This window comes from Diceros bicornis, chromosome 7, assembly GCF_020826845.1.
Source record: "Diceros bicornis minor isolate mBicDic1 chromosome 7, mDicBic1.mat.cur, whole genome shotgun sequence".
In the NCBI taxonomy this organism is placed as follows: Eukaryota; Metazoa; Chordata; class Mammalia; order Perissodactyla; family Rhinocerotidae; genus Diceros; species Diceros bicornis.
In genome coordinates, this window is record NC_080746.1 from 53,243,289 (window position 1) to 53,268,573 (window position 25,285).

The 25,285-nt window shown below is 47.0% G+C and overlaps 2 protein-coding genes across 7 annotated transcripts in view; one reads left to right on the plus strand and one right to left on the minus strand.

Moving 5' to 3' along the window:
• GAB2 (GRB2 associated binding protein 2) overlaps positions 1-7,482 on the plus strand; it is a 171,386-nt gene extending 163,904 nt beyond the window's left edge. For all 4 annotated transcript variants that reach the window (XM_058545517.1, XM_058545519.1, XM_058545518.1 and 1 more), the window contains exons 9-10: positions 989-1,114; positions 1,993-7,482. In XM_058545517.1, coding sequence (XP_058401500.1) covers positions 989-1,114; positions 1,993-2,136 — 270 coding nt within the window. In that variant the 3' untranslated portion in view covers positions 2,137-7,482. The remainder of the gene's footprint in view (positions 1-988; positions 1,115-1,992) is intronic.
• A 33-nt stretch (positions 7,483-7,515) lies between these two features.
• USP35 (ubiquitin specific peptidase 35) overlaps positions 7,516-25,285 on the minus strand; it is a 39,115-nt gene continuing 21,345 nt past the window's right edge. For all 3 annotated transcript variants that reach the window (XM_058545523.1, XM_058545522.1, XM_058545521.1), the window contains 4 exons: positions 12,458-12,551; positions 11,433-11,539; positions 9,385-10,903; positions 7,516-8,365 (listed from right to left, as the gene is read on the minus strand). In XM_058545523.1, the coding sequence (XP_058401506.1) occupies positions 8,198-8,365; positions 9,385-10,903; positions 11,433-11,539; positions 12,458-12,551 (1,888 nt within the window). In that variant the 3' untranslated portion in view covers positions 7,516-8,197. The remainder of the gene's footprint in view (positions 8,366-9,384; positions 10,904-11,432; positions 11,540-12,457; positions 12,552-25,285) is intronic.

Consider the following 25,285-nt stretch of genomic DNA (forward strand, 5'->3'; position numbering starts at 1 on the left):
AAATCTTTGAAAAGTAAAAGATCTTCTCTTCATTTCCTTATCCTGTTGTTCCCATGACCATGGGCCAGTATGTGAGTGTAAGCGTTACTGAGTATCTCCTCAGTGGTGGGGAAACACACATGTGCATGACTCACTGTGGTGAAGGCCATAATAGAGCCATGAACACAGGCAGCGTGTGGTAAGTTTCTTCCCCGAGATTTTCACTGAAAAGAGAGTAGCTGCCCAGCACCTGGTGCTCCATGAATAATGAAAGAATGAAGCAACTAACCAATAACGCAGCGAAAAAACAGGACACAGGACTATTGCCTTTCTCATTTAGTATAAGACTTCAGGAAAATCCTAGACAAGTTGTCTGTGGTCCCTGGATGGAGACAGGACCCCAGAGCATGTCACTGGAAGAGCTGCTCAAGGAACTGGGGCTTTGTGCAGCCTGGGGAGGAGGCGGCTCAGTTCAGATCTCTGAGGTGCTGGGGCTGGAAGGAGCAGGCTGCTTCAGTGTGACCTCTTCTCTCTAGGCCATGGGTGGGAGTTTCAGAGAAGCAGATTTGGTGCAACAGAAGAAGACTTGCAAACATCCAGTGCATAAAGGAAATGTGCTCCCCTCTTAGGGCCAGCAAGTGAAGGGTGTAGATGAGCTTTGGCCTGATGCCCTAGAAGGGAGGCAGCGTGGTACAGCAGGATGAGCATAGGTTTGGGAGTCAGAAAACAGACCTGGTTCTCATCCTTGCTCACCAGCTGTACAACTGTAGGCAAGTCACTTGACTTCTCTGAGCCACAGTTTTATCTTTGTTTTAAAAAATAAGAATAGTGATAATACCCCATGTCACAGGATTGTTGTGATGGTTTAAGTGAGAACATGAAAAGTCCCTAGCACAGCGCGTGACTCACAGCAGCCCTCAGTGAGCTCGTAGCTCTAACTCCCAGAGGTGTGTTTTTCCAGGTTAGTCTGTTTCCTAAACTTACTAAGTTTTTTCCTTCTTTGTGATAGCAAAACCCAGTGTCTGCATCTCCCATTCCCAGTGGCACCAACAGCCCAGCCCCTAAGAAGAGCACCGGCAGCGTCGATTATCTGGCCCTGGACTTCCAGCCGAGCTCCCCAAGCCCCCACCGCAAGGTGCCTGGGGTGGGGGGTGTCAGAGCTCTCAGGGCCCTAGGGGAGGGATCTCGGAAGCCAGGGGCCTGCAACACTGAACAGCAGCACTCAGCCTCTCATGACTCGGACACGCTTTAGTCTGGGTCTTAAGAGGGCTCATTCCTCTCAGCGCACAGGCACCCTCGATCCGTAGGACCTCTTCAGCCAGTCCACCCCCCTTGTTGTGCAGATGGGAAATGAATGCGCGATCTGCTGAAGGTCACCAAGTGAATCAGTGACAGATCCAAGACTCGGGGATCCTGTGTCCTGGTCCTGAGCTCTTCTTTGAGGAGCACTCACTGTCTGGCTTGGTCCCAGAGCCCTGCCATTGGCACGCTGGCCTTCCGAAGGGACTTCCAGGCCTAGGAAAGCCCTCTGTGGGAAGTACACTTAGCTGCCCAGTCCAGACAGCAGAATGGGGATCCACCTCAGCAGAGTTCCCCCTCACAGGATGGCTGTGAGTGCTCACCGAGGGCCACACACAAAGCCCTCTGGCTGGTGCTTGTTGGCACCCAGCAAATTCCTTCCCCTGGATAAGTGGCCACAGGGAGGTGGATGGAGGCACAGATGAAAGCCTGGACGCATCCACCAGGCCAAGGAAGGGCCTGGGTCCTCCTAGGAGCTGGGAAATCAGGAGGGCTGGCGGGGGCTGTAGCATCGAACAGGAGGGATGATGCAGTTTGGAGTTCAGGCTCTAAAGGCCACTTTCAGAAAAAGAAGACAGGCTCGTGAGGCTAGTCAAAGCAGCAGGCAGAGGTCCACCTCCACTCCCCTTGAGACAGCTCAGGCAGAGCCCACCCGCCTGCTCCCCACCTCACTGACAACTCACAGCTCCTTCCCCTTCCCACTCTGTCCCTCAGCCATCCACATCATCTGTCACTTCCGATGAGAAGGTGGACTACGTTCAAGTGGACAAGGAGAAGACCCAGGCCCTGCAGAACACCATGCAGGAGTGGACAGATGTGCGGCAGTCCTCGGAGCCTTCCAAGGGCGCTAAGCTGTGACTCCGGGGCCACCAAGCCTGGGGAGGGGCCAGGAGGCAGCATCTCCAGAGCTGGCTCCTCCTTGCCTGTCTCTCTTTCTCCTCTCCCATTGCCTCCTCCCACCCCTCCCCCTCCACTCTGCCACTCTGGCCTTCAAAGCACTTGACATCAGGGACCCTGAACCCTTCCCCTGGGAGGTGAGGGCCTGATCGAGGCACTTCCTCTGCCCACTCGGGGCCCACCTTTGATTTTTATCAGCAATGGCCATGCCTCTACCCACCTTAGTTAGAGCTATTGCCAAAAAGCATCCTTCAGCCTCTTCCTGCCCTTTAGACCTGAATATCTACCAGATGTTTGGAGGGAGGGGCTGGGGTTCTGAGCCAGATTCTACACCTCACATTCGGTCACAGCCCTCAGCCTTCTTCCCTCCCGCTACTGGGCTACCTCTCCTTCAGTCTCGGAAGAAGCCAAGTTGCCTCGCTCACCCAGGGAGCCAAGGACCAGCAGACCAAAGTGGACATGGACGTCTTCATCCCTGTCTGTCTGGGCAGGGGAGAGGCAAGGCCACCAAAAGATGGAGGAGTCGAGAAGGAAGGTTAGAGGTGGTCTTGAGGGACAAAGGAATTAGGTTCCCAGATGCAGAAGGGCAGTTGATACCTGTAGGGTCCCCCACTTTCAGGCCAAGTGGCAGTGCAGCTGTTGCCAGGGTGGGAGAGGCAGAAGGATGAGGACAAAAAGAAGGGAAAACTGAGGATGCTGGGTGACCAAGATCAAGAAGGTGCAGGGCTCAGAGCCCAGGAGATGGGGTGACAAGGACACTGCAGGGTTGGGCCCCCAGAACTGTGGAGCTGCAGGCCCACTGCTGCTGTGACAGCATGCAGTCTTCCTCAAGTCTCCGCCCGCCTGAGAGCGCCACACTGGAGAGGGCTGGACCGTGCTGGGCAATGCAGCGTGCGGTGTGGGAGTGCCAGCACGGTCAGGGGAGGCTGGCGGGAAAGCAATGCAGGGTGCAGGACGTGGGAGGGAGGGAGCATGGGGTGGACTGGAGGTGATGCAGGGACTGAGGGCAACCCTGGGACACGAACGGGCTGGGCAGAGGCCCAGGGCAATGCACGGATACTGCAGAGGGGATGGTGCAGCAATGGAGTTTCTGCAAGATGGGGAGGCGCAGAGGTAACTGATGGGATGAGAGGCAGGGGTGAAGGCTGTGGGGGAACAGTGTAGCAAGCGGGGAAATATATCCAAAGAGCCTGGTGGAGTTCCCAAGGCAGTGCCATGGGGACGCAGGGTGGAGCAGAAAGTGAAGGAGTGGCATGTCGTGTCGGGAGCGTGGTGTGCATGGTGGCATGACACAAGGGCAGTTCTCAGGACTGACGGGTCACGAGTAAAGCAGTGCAAGGGAGAGAGCAGGGCAGAACGGAGCCTAGAGGACGACATGTGAGAAAGGCTGGCAGCTTGTGCGGTTCAACTGGGGTTTGTGCCCGGTACCAGGCCCAGAGGGTTTTCTTGGCTCTTCTCACCCTCTGTTGCTCCCTTGCATCCCAGCTGCCACATTGGACTCAAACCTGGCTACAGGGACAGGAGAGGCCAGGCCTCTCCTCCCGTGGTCTGAAAGGCTATCAGATCAGCATCGCCTTCTGCCCAACCCTGCCAGGGACAGAGGTAGGGTGTCATCCTAGACACTCTCTCCTAAACCAAGGAGGGAGAATGTGAATGTTTTACGTTGCAAGGTCTTGGCCAAAGAGGGTTTCAGAGGCAACTGGGCAGACCAGATATTTCATCCTACCCTGGGGTGAATAGATTTGCTTCCTCAAAAAAAGTGACTTTCCACCATGTTTAATGGAGGTGTCTACTGCTCACTTTTCAGCTCCTGTGAGCACACGTGCATGCACACACAGAAGCGCATACCTCGCCAGCCCAACGGCCTGACCATTCTCCAAGAAGTCCCATCCTGGGAGAAATTATTTTCTCAACAGTAACCCCTCTCTTCCTAGTATTAGTTCTACTCAACTCAACAAGCATTTATTAATGGCTGCTGTGGCCAGGCTCTGTCTAGGCTAGGCACTGAGGACGCAGGAATGAATCAGACTTTGTCCCTGCACTTGAGGTCACAGTCGATGAGAAAAAACACAAGACACTGGTAATGGCCTTGAGAAAGACATACTTAAAATGCTGATGGCGTGCAGAGGAAGCAAGGCTACTTCTCCAGGAGGTGCCGGGGGCAGGGATGGAGAGAGGATACAGATCAGGGAAGGTGGTTTCTAGGAAAAGGGGGTACCTGAGATGGGCCTTAGAGGAAGATGGGTCAGATGTTTACAGCGAAGGAGGGCAAGGCTGAGGTGCAGCGGAGGAAGAAGGAGAGACTTGGAAAGCCTTGTGCTTTGGGAACAAAAGACCTGTGAGAGTATGGGTCCAGCTGCTTAGAAGCAATGGGGCCATGCCTTGGTGTTCCCACAGGCGAGACAGTAATGGTGGCAGTGGCCTACATTGGGCAGGGTTTGCTGGTTCAGTCTACCTACCCCTGACTGTGTCCCTTAATTTAAGGCCTTCTATGAAGGGTCTCACGTGGCAGAGCTTTTCGTGGTCCCAGCCCCAGCAGCCTCCCCTGTTGGCCCCAGGGTGCCCCAATAATGTCAGCATTTTGTGTGTGCGCCATGATGTGAATGAAACCGGTTGGAGTCTTCAGAGACTGAGGTATCCAAATCTAATCTCCAAGGCGGCTTCCTTCCAGCTCTTGGTTCCTGTAACTTCCAAACCCTTAGGTGGAGGCGAGAGTAGAGGAGAAAGGAAGTACAAGAAAAGAGGAAACTGGCCTGTTGAATGTGGAGACTGTGGCTCACAAGCCCCAAACTACCAGGGGTTTAGGACACACCTGTCAACTCAGTTTACAAAACTGGTCCTTTGGCTCCTCAGTGGGTCAATGTCCACCTCTCCTGATAGCCTGGCTAGGACTGAGACCCCAGAATGGGGATGCCTTCTCAGCCAGCCCAGCTCACACCAGGACTCGTCCTACCTGGGGCTCCCTAAAGAAGGAGCCATCCTCCTCCTATTCCAGCTCCACCTGTAAAGTAGAGCAGGAACAGTGAGAAAAGGAGTAAGTGCTACAGGGAGATGATGTCTCCTTTGGACCTTAGTTTGCCCATCTGTGAAATGGGTGGTTAGATTAGACAGTCCCTGAGGCCCCTTCTGTGGCTGATGGCAGCACCCAGAGCATTAGCCAATTCACCCAGTCCCCTCCCTAGACTGATTTTGGTAACTTCTACATTTGAAACCCTTCAAATATGCCCCATTCCTAGGACAGAAGCACAACCATTCTAAGTGATTGGAGGATGGGCTCAACTCCAGTCTGCCCTTTGGCCCCTTACCTGCCACGGGGCTAAGGCCTCAGCACTAAGCCATGGCCAACCAGCCCTCCCCAAACCCACACCCCTTTGACAGAGCTCTCTAAGAACATGACGGGAGAGAAATTAGCACACACTTCCCCTCTGGGCCTTCATCTGCAAAATGTGGGGGAAGTGAGGCTGACCAGGTGAGCTCAAAAGCCCTCTCCTACGGGGGGCCGTCATTCTGGGACTCACCAAGCTCTTGGGGCCTGGGCCACGGGTAGGCTGCCTGCTGAGGGGTCCCACTGGAGATTCAGGCTGTCATGTCATATTTGGTGGTGTGTGTTCTTGTGTGTTTGTTGGTTACATGTGTCTTGAAATTTAGAATCATTTCGCACAGAACTGTCGCTATTTGTCGGGAAGTAAAACTGGGCTAGGAGAAGCCCAGTCTTAGGTTCTTGCCCTGTTACCATTTAAAATTGACATTTAATTTTTCAAATCACTGTTGGTGCCTAATCACTTAAGTTATTAATTTATTCTGTTTTCTTTTAAAAAAAGATTTGTAACACATATTTATCCTGTGAGTAGGTCTGGGGTGGGGTGGGAACATGTTGAAGTGGGTCCTGTTTTTGCTGTGGTGACACATGGTACAGGCCTGGAGCTTACAGGTCCCTTTTTACTGTGGTGTTGGAGCAGGACAATAATAAAGTCCATTAGAAGAACCAGAGAAGGCTGTTGGAGTCTGCCTTATCTGAAGAAGCTAGGGGAGGGAATGTACACGCGTGAATCCCAGCCTGGGGGCTGTCCATGTGGAGGCTTAAACACGTTCTCGACGAGAAAATCCCCTCTCACACGGTCCCAGGCAAGGCTATGTGCCGGTCTGCTCCACTTCCATTTTAATAGGAAATAACTGGGTACTTTTGGCTGGGAACAAGAGTGAATTCTCCTTGCCTTGGAATCTGTAGTCCAGATGTGTAAAATGGGCATTGTAGTAACGTGTCAGCTCATCTTTCTCAGATGGTGTACTGGACTGGGACTGTAGAGCGTGACTCAGTCCCCGACAGACTATCAGCCCACTTTAGCTGGTTCTTACGGTCTGACATCTCAAGGGTCTGTGACATATGGGCCAAAACTCAACTCCTGCACCTTCAGCACAGGCAGACAGCCCCTGGCTTTGCTGCCACCTCCCCACCTCCTTTGTTCTCCCAAAGGGGCCCCTGTGTGCCTATCCGGCGCCAAGAATGGGATGACACCTGAGGCACGCCTCCAGCCTTCTACCTGGTCTGTACCCCCAGGTTCTCAGAATGTGGTATCAGCAGTGGCTAATTCCGGGCAGTCTGGAGTTCCTGGGGTCTGAAAAGCCCCCAGCTACTGGGACTCCAGCCCTACCGGATTGATAGGTGAGTCAAGTCCCCCAGCCTATGTGCCTGCCCCTCCAGAGGCGAAGGACTCCCCTGCTTCTCAGGATAATGAACCCCCTCTTCCTTCTCTCTGTTCGTGCCTGCGTCTGGGTATGTCCCCTCCACCGGTCCCGGCTCTGCCCTCCGGGTCCTCCCAGTCCTCACCTGTAACTCACACAGCACGTCAGTGTGGGGGGCTTTCACCGCCAGTGGTGTGTTGCACAAGTCAATGGGGCAGGGAGTGTACCCTCCTTCCTGCCCAGACCCAGCAAGAAACCAAGGGTAAAGTGGATACCACAGCCACTGAGGCAGGAAGAATGACATCTTAAAGGCTTCAGAGAACCTATTTTATTCCTGTTTTGAGACCCTGTGTCTCTTCTCTCCATTTAGAAGGGGTACAGCAGTGTCAGGGCACAATGAGGTCACTATCTGCTCCTCACCAGACCACCTCCGCCAGCCCCCAGGCTGTGCTAATGGCCAGCTTTCAGGACGGACAACAGCTTTAGGAGAAACACAAACATATTTGCAGTAAAATAAGGACTATCTTCACCAGAAAGGGGATGCAAATGGTGGCATCTCAGGCACTGAGGCAGGCGAGGGGAGAGGGGGGTCAGGGGCCTCCCACTGTGAGGGGAGCTGCCCTCCCCTCTAGGCATTGTTGCTTGTTGGGGAGGGGGGGGACAGTCTCTGATCCTGTGCCAGGCTGCTTCCCACCTACAATCCTCTCAAAAAAACCACAAACGTTGCAGGCACCCACATACGTCGCCTCTGAAACCCCCTCAGAGAAACAAGAAGGCAGCCAGAGGTGTGACACACTGCCTCCTCCTTTGTGCAAGGACTTGGAGCCTGCTCTTTTTATAGTACAGAGCAACAGGATTGTCTGCAAGGAGCCAAAAGGGAAATGCTACTTGATGGCAAAACACTACAGCTGTGACTTCTTCAGCTCTGTTAGGGAGCCTGCTGGGGGGATGGAGGGAGACAAGGCCCAGAGTGGTCCATCTAAGCTGCTTCAAGTTGACCAGGACACTTGGGTGTAAAATCTTAATGGGGCTCATCCCAGTGTCAGGGCCAGAGGCCCAGTTTAAGGGGCTTGGGTCTCACCTCTATATCTGAGTCTCCGTGTACCCTTCAGGCTGAGGAGCGGCATCCCAGAAGCTCCCTCTCCATCTTTCTTGACCTTGGAAGGGCCTGCCTTCAGGACTGGACTGGCCTCCACAGCCTCCCTCAGACCCCACCTGGCAGAGCACCTCTGCCTAGGACCTGGGCCCCCACCCTGCTCCCAGAAGGAAGGGGTCAAGGCCTCCCCTGAGGTTGCTGTGGTGCTCACACAGGTAGGAGCAGGCTGAGGGAGGATTCACATTAGAAGACCAATCTGTGGAAGTCACCACCATTGCCACCTGCAGGGTTGCAGCCCCCCGGAGAGCCTTCGTCCTCATCCTTGTCTTCATCAAAGCCCCTCCCCCAGCGCGGAGATGAGGGGAGTGCAGAGATGTAGGCTGCCCTGCTCCGTGCCTCCTTCTCCTGCTCCTAGGAACACAGATGGGGATGGGGCAGGAAGCTTAAAATTCAGCTCTAAAGCTGGAGTCCTCTCTTTACTCCCTCCCCCAACGCCATCCACCACAGCACTTCTGAATGTCCCCTTGGGTCCCCAGGGCGAGGCACAGAGGAGCCACTTTAGCTTCTGACCTAAAGGCATTCCAACTCAGTGGGAGGAACCCATCCTTCCATCCTATATCCAGGCTTCAAAATCATTCCTCCTCCTCCCCCTAATAAAAAACTCCCAGCCCCTTAGAGGAAAGGAACTCATTCATATGAATAGCTGACAAGGGCCTGATGTGGCACCAGGAAGCAGGAGGTCCAGGGACTTCAAGGGTCACGTTACAGCACACAGGGACCTCTCTGCAGGCTTCCTGACACAGCTTTCCAGCTCACTCAAGGCACCAGGAAGAGATTCTGCCAGTGAGAAAGCTCTCCTTCCTGGTGAACTGAGCCTGGCCGCACGGGGACTCCTCACCACTGGCCCTGCCTCCGCCTGGACAGCCGGGCAGCAATGCAGAAGCAGGCCATGTCCCCACCCCACATAAAACACCAACACCATGTGCTGCTGTCCACACATCCTGGTGTGGCTACTTCGGTGGTTTGTGGCTAGTACCCTCCCATTGCTCAGAGCCCTTGCTGTCCCAGTTGACTCGCAAGAGTGGAATTGAAGGCACAGTGACAGGAGGTTCACTGGATAGGGCAGTCCCCCAGAGCCCCCCAAATGCCCCCTCTACCCGCTCCTACTTGACTGTTCACTCGTAGAACCCAATGGTGCTCCTTCAGCACGCTTAAGAAAACTTAATAAATACCTGATAATTATTTAATGTCTGTTCCTCTGAAGTAAGGGGTTATGTCTATCTGGGCCACCAATAAAGTGATAAATAAATGGATAAAAGAAAAAAGGAAGACACTCAGAGAGAGAACCAATAACTTATCTAAGCCTGTGGTTGTGTTGGGAAGCCCTCCACCCAGGAGATGAGATCAAAGGTCCCAATGGGTCTGCTCACCTGCAGGTAAAGGATGTTGTCTTTGGAAATGGCTTCCATCAAGTCTTTGTGGAGGGTGGGCTCTGTCCGGACTCTGGGAGAGCCTGGCACAGCCTCAGGCCCCTCCCCGGGCCGCTGCCGGTAAAAGAGCACGTAAGCCGTGTCCTTGGGGAAGAAGGAAGTGACGTTGCTGACAGACTCGAAGGAGGAGAAGGACACCCGAGTGTCATTGAACAGATACCACTGGTTCTCGGGCTCGGGCCTATCGGCAGTGCCCAGAGAAGGGACTGGGCGGGCAGCACCCTCACGGGCATAGCAGTAGTAGTGACCGCTCTCCGAGGACACTCCGGAGTGCACCACGACGCTGCAGAGGTCGTAGGCCTGACCGCGGCCCCCCGCCAGTGGCAGACGGAGCAGCAGGGGTATGGAGACGTCGTCCAGGATCTTGCGGCGCCGCATGGTACGCAGGTCGAAGGAGAAGCGCAGCAGAGTCAGGATGAGGTAGCGCGGCCCCTGGCCCAGCTCCACCACCTTTTCGGCGTCCTGCAGTGAGGCACACGACTCACAGTAGTAGCGGTTCTCTGCTGTCAGCCTCTCAGGGGACAGGAAGTAGTTGACCAGGTCCAGGACGGAGCGGGAGCCCTCCCCAGGGGATGCGGCAGCAGCCCTGTGGGTCCCTGGTCCCAGGCTGTCCTCTTCCTTCTCCACCTTCTCGGCCTCCCCCTCCACCTTCTCGGCCTCCTTCTCCACCTCTTGCTCTTTCTCTTTCTCCTCCTCCTCCTCCTCCGCTCTCTTCTCCTCCTCCTCTGCTCTCTCCTGCTCCTCCTCTACTCTCTCCTCCTTCCCTGCTCTCTCCTCCTTCCCTGCTCTCTCCTCCTCCTCCTCTGCTCTCTCCTCCTTCTCCTCTGCTCTCTCCTCCTTCCCTGCTCTCTCCTCCTCCTCCTCTGCTCTTTCCTCCTTCTCCTCTGCTCTCTCCTCCTTCCCTGCTCTCTCCTCCGTCTCCTCTGCTCTCTCCTCCTTTCCTGCTCTCTCCTCCTCCTCCTCTGCTCTCCCCTCCTCCTCCTCTGCTCTTTCCTCCTTCTCCTCTGCTCTCTCCTCCTTCTCCACCTTCTCCTGACTGCTCTGCCCCTGGGGTCCCTGGGGGCCCAGGCCTTCAATGTCCAGGACGGTGGGGGGGGCGTCCCCTGTGATGCAGTGTTTCCTCTGCCTCCGAGGACCCGCCCTGCTTGGAACCTGGGCTCGGGATGGCAGTGGGGGGTCCCGGGCTCCGAAGTCCTCTGCAGGGAACATCACTGAGCCCAGGCGGCGGCGGCGACAGCGCTCAGGGGGTGGAAAGGCAAGAGAGAGGTCCGTGAAGGCCTCCTCCCTGGAGGAGACATTGAGGCAGCGGAGACAGCATATCCGAGTCACGATCTTGCCTCCAAACATCTTCTCCACAGAGGTTGAACTTGGGCTAGGAGGCTCCTCGGGCGGGGAGGGTGAGCTGGACTGCATGAGCTTCTGGTAGATCCTTGTCCCCGTTTTCTCCTCTTCATGCAGCCTGCAGCAGGGAGCACAGGATCTTCATACATACACACGGATCCACCAGGGCACTGGCCTGATTCGTGCCATCTACCTTACTCAGCTGGCCAGGCATTTAGACACGTACACATGCAGGAGTATGCAAGAGGGAGGATATGTGCAAAATGGCATCCGTGCACATGCACTCACAAGCCAGGCACACACGCTACTAACCTGCATACAGGCACACAAACCTGCTACATAAAGACGTGCCACGTCTATGTGCACATGCCCCCAGAGCTGTGACAAAGATAGACACACACTCAGGCAAGCACAGCACAGTGTATACGCACACACTTACCCCTCCCAGGTCACAGTTCAGGTCAGCATCTCCCAAACTGCCCTCACACTCAGCCACGGCCCCCACACCCATGGCGCACATCTTCTCTGAGCCTTCCACAAGTGCAGTGCAGTGCCCCCATTTCCAGGAAGAGGCAACACCGCTCAGAGGGGTGGGGCTTTCCCCCAGCCTGCAGCCCCCATGCAGAGCCAGACCTGGCCCCTCTTACCGATCCAGCAGGTATTTCAGGTACTCTGAGCAGTCCTGTTGCGTGCCGGGGCTGAACCAGGGTGTCCAGGATGCAGAGAGGAAGTTCTCAGGAGAAATGGCAGGCCGCTAGGACAAGACAGGTGGATGGCAGGGTCAGGAGCAGAAGGCCGCTCACCAACCAGCTCTGAGGGTCTACCTGGGGACTCTGCCCCAAACTTGCTGGCCTCCTCACTGAAGTCCTCGCCCTTCCAATGTCCCTGACCCATCCCACCCCACCACGTCCACACAGCCTATGAGCCAGGCACTGGAATCCATGCAGATGAACCATCTGCTAGGAATTTGCCCTTCCCTGACACAACTCATACTTTCCAGGCCTTTGCTCACTGCCATTCCCTCTGCCTAAAATACTCTTCTCCTCGTCAAAAGCTTAGCTATAGCGTTCAGGTCCCAGATGCATAAGTGTCACCTGTTCCATGTCTTCCCAATGGCTCGCTCCCCCATCATAATCAACCTCTCCCTCCCTTGCACGCCCACAACATGCTGCATTTCCCTCTGTTCAAGTCCCTCTATTGAAGCACTACAATTGTTATCTGCAGGCCCATCTTCCCCACCAGACTGTGAGCTCCATGAGGGCAGGGAACATGGCTTACTCATCTCCGTGCCCCAACACAGGCCATGCATAATGCTTGGCCAAGGGCTCTAGGGTCCATGAGGGCAGAGACAGTGAACAAAACAAATACAGCCTTCAGGGTGCCTAGCAATGTGAGTGCTCAAAAATGGCAGCAGATGAACAAAGCAACACCTAGTGCAATGCACTGAATCACTGATGGGAAAGATTTGGGCAGCACATCACAGAAGGGGCTCAAGGAGGCACTCCCTCTCCTGCCCAGTAGGGGCACTGAATTGGCCCCATGGGCTCTGGCCATGAACCCATTCCACCCTGGACTGGGGCTCAACAGCCAGATGCAGGCAGGTCCTGGGGAAGAGGAAAGCGTCAGACCGGAGCCTCCTCTCCACCACCACCCCGAGTCCCCCTGCACTAACCTGGCTATGCTCCAGGAAGGCAAAGAGCCACTGCAGCTTGGTCATCAAGGGCTGTGAGTTGTTCTCAGTCAAACGGAGCACACAGTGTCTGAAGCTTCAAAACAAAGCAGAACACACAAGGTAGGCCAAGGGCACCAAGGAGCCTCTGCTTGCTCATGTCGCAGGCAACCCTGGGCCTCCATGCTAAAGGCAGAACTGACACTGGTGGCTCAAGTCTGGGCCAGCAGCCGGGGAGGAGGAGCACCTAAACAACTCAGCTTGGACAACAAGGTGACCCCTGCAGTCCCTTCTGGCCCTGACAGCTAGGACTCCAAGATTCCAAGATCCAAATGTCCTAAGGTCCTATGGTCTCAGAATTCTAAGGCTAGAACTCACTGCCATGCTCCACAGTCCGTGCAAATACCATCACCAACCACTCCAGCCACTCACATACTTCTCCCTGCTTCCCCGGGAACTGGCGAACGTTCAGATCCATCCAGAGCAGTAGGCCTTGCACCAACCTCAGCCCTCCAAGTCCACTTTTACAGCCCCTCCCCAGGGCCCCTGCCACTGGCCCTAGGATCACCCCCAGGGTTCCTCTGGCCTTCAAATGAGGGAGGCAGAGGCCAATGTGAGGAATATACTGAAAGAAGAAGACACTTCTGGGGTAGACTGCCCCCCAGGGACGGGGTCTGACCCTCTGGGAGACAGGAAAAAGCCCCTCCTGACACCCACATTCCCTGGAACAATCTGATTCCCAGGCCCCAGCTTAGCTCCAGTTCTGACAAGAAGCTCTGGGAACACAGGTCAGGTGTCTCTCCAAACTGAGCCCACTGTGCAAAACAGCATTATGAAGTGTGGTCCACTGAGCAGTCTGCAACAAGATAAGTTCAGAAACTGAGAGCATTTAGAAACCTGTATAAAGATCAGACGTTGCTATGACCACACAAGGACGTGATCATTTTTCTGCTAAGTCATTTTATTGTGTTTTACAAAAGTAATGGTCTGCAGCAGACTGTAAATTAGAAAACTAAAATAAAACTAGTCCTTCACCAGGCAGTTAAGAAGCATGAGCAGCAGTACCTTAGGAAATCCTAGATCAGCTCCAACCTCCTCCTACTGGACCCAAAGCTCAGAGAGAAGAAACCAACTTGAGGTCCTACCGTAAGCCAGCAGCAAAGCTTACTTTCACTGTGACTCTCAGAAAAGATCTCTAAGGATGGTAATGATGAAAGAATAGTTGAAAAATCAGCAGAACAGAATAGAGAGCACAGAAATAGACCTCCGTAAATATAGTCAACTGATCTTTGACAAAGGAGCAAAGGCAATAATACAATGGAGCAAAGACAGTCTCGTCAACAAGTAGTGCTGGGACAACTGGACATCCACATTCAAAAAAATCAATCTAGGCACAAACCTTACACCCATCACAAAAATTAACTCAAAGTGGATCACAGACATAAATGTAAAATGCAAAACTATAAAACTCTTAGAACATAACACAGGAGAAAATCTAGATGACCTTGGGTACGGTGATGCCTTTTTAGATACAACATCAAAGACATGATCCATGAAGGAAATAATTGATAAGATGGATTTCATTAAAATTAAAAACTTCTGGGCCGGCCCGGTGGCTTAGCGGTTAAGTGCACGCGCTCCGCTGCTGGCGGCCCGGGTTCGGATCCCGGGCGTGCACCGACGCACCGCTTCTCCGGCCATGCGGAGGCCGCGTCCCACATACAGCAACCAGAAGGATGTGCAGCTATAACATACAACTATCTGCTGGAGCTTTGGGGGAAAAAATAAATAAATAAAATCTTTAAAATTAAAAACTTCTGCTCTGTGAAAGACAATATCAAAAGAATTAGAAGACAAGTCAGAGACTAGGAGAAAATATTTGCAAAAGACACATCTGATAAAGAAGGACTGTTATCCAAAATATACAAAGAACTCTTAAAACTCAACAAGAAAACAAACAACCCAATTAATAGGACAAACATCTTAACAGACATCTCACCAAAGACATACTGGTAGAACATCAGCATGTGAAAAGACACTCCACATCATATGTCATCAGGAAATGTAAATTAAAACAACAACGAGATACCACTGCACACCTATCAGAATGGCCAAAATCTGGAACACCGACAACACCAAATGCTGGCGAGGATGTGAAGCAATAGCAACTCTCATTCATTGCTGGTGGGAATGCAGAAGGCACAGCCACTCTGAAAGACAGTTTGGCAGTTTCTTACAAAATTAAACATACTTTTACTATACGATCCAGCAATCACACTCCTTGGTAATTACCCAAAGGAGTTGAAACGTTATGTCCACACAAAAAAGTGCACATTGGAAGTTTACAGGAGCTTTATTCATAACTACCAAAACTTGAGAACAACCAAGAAGTCCTTCAGTAGGTGAATGGATGAATAAACTGTGATACCTCCAGACAATGGAATGTATTACTCAGCCCTAAAAAGAAATGAGGTATCAAGCCATGGAAAGACAAGGAGGAACCTTAAATGCATATTACTAAGTGAAAGAAGCTAGTCTGAAAAGGCTACATATTGCATGATTCCAACTATATGACATTCTGGAAAAGGAAAATGATGGAGATAAAAAGATCAGTGTTTGCCAAGAATTGGAGGGGGATGAATAGGTAGAGCATAGAGGATTTTTAGGGCAGTGAAAAGACTCTGTATGATACCATAATTATGGATGCATGTTATTTATACATCTGTCCAAACCAACAGAATATACAACACAAGAGTGAACATAATGTAAACTATGGACTTTGGGTGATTATGATGTATCAATGTAGGTTCATCCTTGGTAAAAAAAAAAAAAAAAAAAAAAGTACCATTCTGGTGAGTGATGTTGATAATAGGGGAAGCAATGCAAGTGTGGGGACAGAGGGTATATGGGAAATCTCTATACCTTCCTCTCAATTTTGTTGTAAAACTAAAATTGCTACCACCCCCCACCCCACGAAAAAAAGAGGATTCTGGGAAGATGGCAGAGAAGGAAGCACCAGGAAACTGTCTTCCTACCTAGACAAGGATTGCATTGGCAGAATCTGATGTAACCATTTTGGAACTCTGGAGTCTGCTGAACGCTTGCAACTTCCAAGGGAAGGCTTCCACTGTAAAGTGTGGTGAGTTCAGCTCTTAAGCACAGTAGCAGCTGCCCATCCCCCACCCCCAGCCACGTGGCAGGCAGCTGTGCACATGTTCCTGGAGCAGCTTATACAGAGTTTGCAGGAGCTAGGGTGGGTAAAAAGGACTCTCCCCAAATATTAAGCGTCTGTGCTCTTACTGCTGCTTCTAATCACAAGTTGCAAAGAGGTGAGCAACCATTGTGGCTGCACCTCCCCCTTTTGTTGCAAGCCCCTCCACCTCAAGGTAAAGTGACTTTCAGGAGATTTAAAGGACTGGCGCCCTTTCCCCCAACTCCTCTTCACTTTTCACTTTTCCCCTTTTGGGAGCCAGGCATTAAAGACTAGGACATTCAAAAAAACATATACAGGGAAAATTAGAAAGTGACCACACATGCCCAAGGAAAGGCTCAAAAAAGACATACGAAGACATCAAGTTTACACCTCAGACTGATCCTCGGCACAGAAACAGCATACAACAATAAAAAACAAAAACAATAATAAACAACAGCAAACCCTGGGAAAGGGGGAGAATCTCATTTCCCCAGTTACCAGATTATTAAACTCAAATGTCCAGGGTTCACAAACAATCAAAAGACATACAAAATAAGAGGAAAGTATGGCCCATTCAGAGGAAAAAAATAATTCAACAAAATCTGTCCCCGAAAAAGACTTAATGGCAGATGTATTAAAGAAAGACTTTAAAACAATGATCTTAAAGATGATCAAAGAACTCAAGGAAGATGTGGAGAAAGTCAATGGAAATATCAATAAAGAGATAGAAAACCTAAAAAGAAACCAAAAAGAAATTCTGGAGCCGAAAAGTACAATAACTAAAATGAAAAATTCACTAGAGGGATTCAAAGGCAAATTTGAGCAGGCAGAAGAGTCAATGAACTTGAAGATAGGACAATGGAAATTAACAAGGCTTAGGAACAGAAAGAAAGAAGTTGGAAGCAAGGTGAAGAGAACCTAAAAGACCCATGGGACACCATCAAAAGGACCAATATATGCATTGTGGGAGTCCCAGAAAGATAAGAAAAAGGGGCAGAAAGAATATTTGAAGAAACAATGACTGAAATGTTCCTAAGTTTGATAAAAGACATGAATATAAACATCCAAGAAACTCAACAAACTCCAAGTAAGATGAATTCAGAGATTCATACTGAGACACTATAATCAAACTTCAAAAAGCCAAAGACAAAGAGTGAATCTTGAAAGCATCAGGAAAGAAGCAAATCCTCACATACATGGGATCCTCAATAAGATTATCATCAGATTTCTCATCAAAACCTCTGGAAGCCAGAAGACAATGGGCAAATATATTCAAAGTGCTCAAAAAAAGAAACCTGTCAACCAACATTCCCAAATTCTACAAAACTGTCCTTCAAAAGTGAAGAAATCCAGACATTCCCAGACAAACTGAAGCTGAGAGAGTTTGTGGCCACTAGACCTGTCCTGCAAGAAATGCTCAAGGGAGTCCTGCAGGGTGAAAAGAAAGGACACAACTCAAAGCTGTGTAGAGAAATAAAGATCTCAATCAAGGTTAATACCTGGGCAATTGTACAAGCTAGTATTATTATAACTATAGTTTGTAAGTGTACTTTTTGTTTTCTATATAATTTAAGAGACTAATACATGTAAAGAAGATAACAATTATTAATAGCTAGTATTGTTGTAACTTTGGTTTGTAACTCCAAATCTTGTTTTCTACATAGTTAAGGAGGCTAATGCATTGGAATAATTATTAGTTTATGTTTTGGGGCACACTGTTTATTTTATTTATTTATTTGTTTGTTTGTTTGTTTGTTTATTTTTGTGAGGAAGGTCAGCCCTGAGCTAACAACCGCGCTAATCTTCCTCTTTTTCCTGAGGAAGGCCAGCTCTGAGCTAACATCTATTGCCAATCCTCCTCCTTTTTTTTTTTTCCCCAAAGCCCCAGTAGATAGTTGTATGTCATAGTTGCACATCCTTCTAGTTGCTGTATGTGGGATGCAGCCTCAGCATGGCCGGAGAAGCGGTGTGTCAGTGTGTGCCCAGGATCCGAACCTGGGCCGCCAGTAGCAGAGCGCGCGCACTTAACCGCTAAGCCACGGGGCTGGCCCTGGTGCACACTGTTTAAAGATGTAATTTTGTGACATCAACAACCAAAAGGAGTGGGGATGCAGCTATAAAGGAACAGAGTTTTTGTATGTTATTGAAGTTAAACTGCTATAAATTCAAATTAGAATATTATAAGATTAGAATGTTAAATGTAACCCCCATGGTAACCACAAAGAAAACAGCTATAGAATAAACACAAAAAGAAATTAAGAAGGAATTTAAACATTTCACTACAAAAAAATCAACTGTACACAAAAAAAGACAGGAATATAGGAAATGAGGGACTAAAAAAACTATACAGCATATAGAAAATAGCACAATGACAGCAGTCCCTCATTATCAGTAGTTACTTTAAAAGTAAATGGATGAGACTCTCCAATCAAAAGACAGAGATTGGCAGAATGAATGAATGAGATTCAATGATTTGCTGTCTACAGGAGACTCACTTGAGATCCAAAGACACAAACAGGTTGAAAGATAAAGAATGGAAAAAAGATATTCAAAAGAGAGCCGAGATGGCTATACTAATATCAGATAAAATAGACTTTAAATCAAAAAAGTTTACAAGAGACAAAAAAGGAAATTATATATTAATAAAATGTTCAATACAGCAAGAAGATAACAATGATAAACATTTACACACCTAATGACAGACCGCCGAAATATATGATGCAAAAACTGACAGCATTGAAGGGAGCAATAGACACTTCCACAATAGTTGGAAACTTCAATACTCCACTCACAACAACGGATATTAACAACCACACAAAAGATATGTAAGGAAACAGAGGACTTAATACAATAAACCAAGTAGACCTAATAGATAGATACGGAATACTCTACCCAACAGCAATAGCATCCACATTATTCTCAAGTGCATATGGGACATTTTCCAGGAAAGACTGTAAGTTAGACCACCAATTAAGTTGCAATAGATTTTTAAAAAGACAGATATCATACAAAGTATCTTCTCTAAGAGATGAACTTAGAAATCAATAACAGAAAACTGGAAAATTCACAAAATTGGGGAAACTAAACAATACACTTTTAAACAACCAATGGATCAAAGAAGAAATCACAATCAAAATTAGAAAATACTTAGAGATGAATGAAAACAAAACACAACATACCAAAACTTACGGGACACAGCAAAAGCAGCACTAAGGGGGAAATATATAGCTATAAACGCTGATACAAAAAAACAAGAATGATCCCAAATCAACAACCCTACTTTACAACTAAAGGAACTAGAAAAGGAAGAACAAGATAAACTCAAAGCTAGAAGGAAGGAAATAATGAAGATTAAAGTACAGAAATATGAAACAGAGAATAGAAATACAATAGAGAAAAATCAATGAAACCAAACGACTCTTCAAAAAGATCAAAAAAATTGACAAACCTTTAGCTAGATGGACTAAGAATAAAAGAAGACTCAAAGTACTAAAATCAGAAATGAAAGCGGGGACAATACTACTGATTCAACAGAAATGAAGAGGACTATAAGAGAGTACTATGAACAACTGTATACCAACAAATTAGATAACCTAGATGAAATGGACAAATCCCTAGAAACACAAAACCTACCAAGACTAAATCATGAAGAAATAGACAATCCGGATAGACCTATAACTAGTAAAGAGGTCGAATCAGTAATCAAAAATCTCCCAACAAAGAAAATCCATGGACCTGATGGCTTCTCAGGTGAATTCTACCAAACATTTAAAGAAGAACTAATACCAATCCTTCTCCAACTTTTCCAAAAAAACTGAAGAGCAGGGAACACCTCCTAACTTATTCTATGAGGCCAGCATAACCCTGACACCAAATCCACACAAAGACAGTAAAAGAAAAGAAAACTACAGACTAATATCCCTTATGAACATTGATGCAAAAATCTTCAACAAAATACTAGCAAACAGAATTGAGCAGTATAATAAAAGTACTATACACCATAACCAAGTGGGATTTATTCCTGGAGAGCAAGGATGGTTCAACATACAAAAATCAATCAATGTAATACACAACACATCAACAAAATGAAGGGATTAAAATCACACAACACCTTTTCATGAGAAAAATACTCACCAAAATAGGAACAGAAGGAACCTACATCCAAATAATAAAAGCCATATACGAAAAAACCCCAGTGAACATAATACTCAATGGTGAAAGACTGAAAGCTCTTCCTCTAAGATTAGGAACAAGACGAGGATGCCCCCTTTCACCACTTCTATTCAATATTGTACTGGAAGTTCTAGCCAGAGCAACTAGGCAGGAAAAAGAAATAAAAGGCATCAAAATGGAAAGGAAGAAGTAAAACTGTGTCTATTTGCAGATGATATGATCTTATATGTAGAAAATCCTAAAGTCTCCACAAAAAAGCTGTTAGAACAAATAAATGAATTCAACAAAGTAGCAGGATACAAAATCAACACACAAAAATCTTTTCTATACATTTCTATACACTCACAATGAACAATCCAAAAAGGAAGTTACAAAAACAATTCCATTTACAATAGCATCAAAAAGAATAAAATGCTTAAGAAGTAACCAACAAGTGAAAGACTTGTACAATGAAAACTACACAACATTACTGAAAGAAATTAAAGAAGACATAAGTGAATGAAAACACATTCTATGTTCACGGATTGGAAGACAGCATTTAAAATGTCAATGTTACCAAACATGATCTACAGATTCAGTGCAATCCCTATCACAATCCTAATGACATTTTTTGTAGAAAGAGAAAAACCCATTCTAAAACTCACTTGGAATCTCAAGTGGCCCCAAATAACGAAAAACAACCCTGAAAAACAAGAACAAAACTTGAGGACTCACATTTCGTGATTTTAAAACCTAACACAGAGCTACTGTAATCAGAACAGTGTGGTATTCACATAAAGACAGACATACAGACCAATGGAATAGAATATAAAGCCCAGAAATGAACCCTCGCATACACAATCAAATGATTTTTGACAAGAGCGCCAAGACCATTCAAAATGGGGAAAGGACAGTCTTTTCAAGAAATGGTGCTGGGAAAACTAGATATCTACATGCCAAAGAATGAAGCTGGACCCTTACCTAACACCATATACAAAAAGTAACTCAAAATGGATCAAGTACCTAAATTTACAATAAAACAATAAAACTCTTGGAAGAAAACATAGGATAAAAGCTTCACGACATTGGATTTGGCAATGATTTCTAGGCTATGACACAGAAGGCAGAGGCAACAAAAGAAAAAAATGGACAAACTGGACTTTATGAAAATTTAAAAATTTTGTGAATCAAAAAACACTATTTAGGCTTCCAGTTCAACAGAGGAGGATCCTGAATTCACCTCTTCCCATGGATACACCAAATACACAGCTACATATGGAACAATCCCCTCTGAAAGAAATCCAAAAACTCAGAGACTCTTACACATTGGGGGATGAGGAAAAACCCACATTGAAATGGGTAGGAGAGGTCAAGACACAATCTCACCAGAAACCCCATCCCCAGCACAGTGACCCCAATCAGGAGGGAACTCACATCTCCCACCCTCTCCCTGGGGAGGAAAGGGTTTGAACCCCACATCTGGGACCCCAACTTTTAAGACCTGCACCAGAGAGACAGGCCCCCAAAACATCCACCTTTGAAAGCCAATGGGGCGAGCATCCATAAGATCCACAAGGCTGTAGCAAACAGTTTTTAAGGGGCTCTCATGTGGACTCAGTGTGGATAATCTCCCAGGGCCAGCACAGACGCAGTTGACTGAAACACACCCAGTTTTTCTGTGAAAGAGGCCTATTTGCTTATCTTGAAAGCTTCAGCCTGAGAGGCAGGCTTCTAATCTAACGCACATCTAGGGGCCAACTGAAATACTCTCCAAAGATCTCAGAGGCTGGCAGACACCACCTCCACACACTCCCTCTGCTTTACTCCAGGTTGCTGGTGTCTTGAGGTTTTTGCAGCTCCCACCAAGGGGACACCCCTTGAACGCCTGGCTCTGGTGGCCAGCAGGGCTTACGTGGGTCCCAAAGGACTGCAACTCACAGAGAAACAGTTCTTAACCGGCTACCCCCCAGGGCACAGCACAGAGGCAACAGACAGAAACGCACAGTCTTTCCACAAAAGACGACAAGTAGCTTATCTTCACAGCTGCAGTGTGAGGGGCAGATTTCTAATTAAACACACATCTTGGGACTGACGGCAACCCTCTCCACACACTAAGGTGGTCAGCGGCACCATCTTAACGCTGTCCCTCTGCCCCACTCCAGAGACACTGGTGTCTCTGAAACAGGAGCTTGTGCACACATTTGATGCCCCAGCTTTTGTGACTGCTGCTCAGAGGACACATCCCCGATAGCCTGGCTCTGGTGGTCAGTGGGCTTGGGCTTGTGTTCATGAGTTCAATGGGATGGGAGCAAACAAAAATACAGTTCTTAACTGGCTGTACCCCCAGAGCTCAGTGCAGAAGGAGCAGACAGAAATGCCCATCTCCCAGTCTTCCTCTGAAAGAGGTATTCTTGCATACTTTAAAAGCTGCTGCCTAAGGGTCCAACTCCCAATCAGCCTGCTGAATGAGATCCTCCCCATTGGGACAATGACAGGTCTTGGCCACTGAGAAAAAAGCAGGCTGCTTGGACAATCACCAAGGTTTCAGAGACAACCAAGAGCTAGGTCAGGGCCCAATGATAAGCTTTCTTTACATGAGGCCACTCCTTAAACTGGGAGAACTGGCTGTTTTACCTAATGCATAGAAACCAACACAGAATATCAAGGAAAATGAAGAAACAAAGGAATCTGTTCCAAACAAAAGAACAAGATAAAACAGAAGATTTTAATGAAATGGAGATAATAAGTGATTTACTTGATAAAGAGTTCAAAATAATAATCATAAAGATGCTCACAAAGGTAAGGAGAACAACGCGTGAACAAATGAGAATTTGAACAGAGAGATAGAAAATATAAGAAAGTACCCAACAGAAATCACAGAGCTGAAGGATACAATAACTACACTGAAAAAATACACTAGGGAGGTTCAACATCAGACTAGATGAAGCAGAAGAAAGGATCAGTAAACTCAAGACAGGGCAGTAGAATTCATCTAATCAGAGGACCAAAAAGAAAAAAGAATGAAAAAGAGTGAAGACAGCTTAAGGGACTTATGGGACAATATCAAAAGGACTAATATTCACATTATAGAGGACCCAGAAGAAGAGAGAAACAGGCAGAAAACTTATTTGAAAAAATAATGGCTGAAAACTTCCCTAATCTGGGGAAGGAAACAGACATCCACGTCCAAGAAGCTCAGAAAGTCCCAAATAAGATAAATCTAAACAGACTCACACTAAGACACATAATCAAACTGTCAAAAGTTAAAGACAAGGAATCTTAAAAGCAGCTAGAAAAAAACAATGTGTTATGTACAAGGGAACCCCCATAAAAATCTGCATATTTTCAGCACAAATTTTGCAGCCCAGAAGGAAATTATATGATATATTCAAAGTGCTGAAAGAAAAAGACTGCCAGCCAAGAACACTCTACCCAGCAAAGCTGTCCTTCAGAATTGAAGGGAAGATAAAGAATTTTCCAAACAAGCAAAGCTGAAGGAGTTTATCACCACTAGACCAGCCTTACAAGAAAGGTTAAATGAACTTCTTTAAGCTGCAAAAAAAGGGTGCTAATCAGTAACAAGAAAACATATGAAAGTATAAATCTTACTGGTAAAGGTAAATACACAGTAAAATACAGAATAATCTAATGTTGTAAAGATGGGTTAATCACAAAGCTAGTATGAAGGTTAAAAAACTAAAGTGGTAAAAATAACTATAACTACAATAATTTGTTAACGGATACACAAGATTAAAAAGATATAAATTGTGACATCAAAACACACAAAACGTGGCCGAGGAGAACTTTAGAATGAATTCAAACTTAAGTTATCAACTTAAAACAGACTGTTATAAATATACTTGTTTTACGTAAGCCTCATGGTAACCACAAGGCAAAAACCTATAGTAGATACAGAAAAGATAAAGAGAAAGGAATCTAACCATGCCACTGTAGAAAATCATCAAATCACAAAGGAAGAGAGCAAGAGCAAGGCAAGAAGAAAAGAACAAAATAATTACAAAAGAGCCAGAAAATAATTTAAAAAATGGCAATAAGTACACACCTATCAATAATTACTTTAAATGTAAGGGAACTAAATTCTCCCATCAAATGACAGAGGTAGCTGAATGAATTAAAAACAAAACTCATCTATATGCTGCCTACAAGATACTCACTTCAGATGTAAGGACACACAGACTGTAAGTGAAGGGCTGGAAAGAGACATTCCATGAAAATGGAAACCAAAAGAAAGCTAGGGTAGCTATACTTATAACAGGCAAAATAGACTTTAAGACAAAGACTGTAATAAGAGACAAAAAAAGATCATTATATAATAATAAAGGGGTCAATCCAACAAGAGAATAAACATTTGTAAATATTTATGCACCCAACATAGGAGCACCTAAATATATAAAGCAAATATTAACAGACCTAAAGGGAGAAATAGATGGCAATACAATAACAGTAGGGGACTTTAATACCCCGCTTTCATCAATGGATAGATCATCCAGAGAGAAAATCAATAAAGAAACATTGGGCTTAAATGACAAGTTAGACAAGATGGACATAACAGACATACACAGAACATTCCAGCCACAAGCAACAGAATACACGTTCTATTATTCTATTCAAGCACACATGGAACATTCTCCAGGATAGATTATATTAACATATGTCACAAGTCTTAATAAATTTAAGATTTAAACCATATCAAGCATCTTTTCCAACAACAATGGTATGAAACTAGAAATCAATTACAAGAAGAAAACTGGAAAAATCACAAATATGTGGAGATTAAATAACATGCTACTGAACAACCAATGGGTCAAAGAAGAAATCAAAAGAGAAATCAAAAACTACCTTGAGACAAATGAAAATGGAAATACAGCACATCAAAACTTATGGAATGCAGCAAAAGCAGTTCTAAGCGGGAAGTTCATAGCAATGAATGCCTACATTATGATACAAGAAAGATCTCAGATAACCTAACTTTACACCTCAAGGAACTAGAAAAAGAACAAACGAAGCCCAAAGTTAGTAGAAGGAAGGAAATAAAAAAGAGCAGAAAAAAATGAATTAGAGACTAAAAAGACAACAGAAAAGATCAATGAAACTAAGAGCTGGTTTTTTGAAAAGATAAAATAGACAAAACTTCAACTAGACTCACCAAGAAAAGTGAGAGAGGACTCAAATAAGGAAAATCAGAAATAAAAGAGGATAGATTAGGGGCCAGCCTGGTGGTGTAGTGGTTAAGTTCACACACTCCGCTCTGGCGGCCCAGGGTTTGCAGGTTCGGATCCCAGGTACGGACATACTCACCACTCATCAAGCCATGCTGAGGCGGTGTCCCACATAGAGCAACTAGAAGGATGTACAACTATGACACACAACTAGCTAGTGGGGCTTTGGGGAGAAAAAAAAGGAAAAAAGGAGGAAGACTAGCAACAGATAGTAGCTCAAGGCCAAGACTAGCAACAGATAGTAGC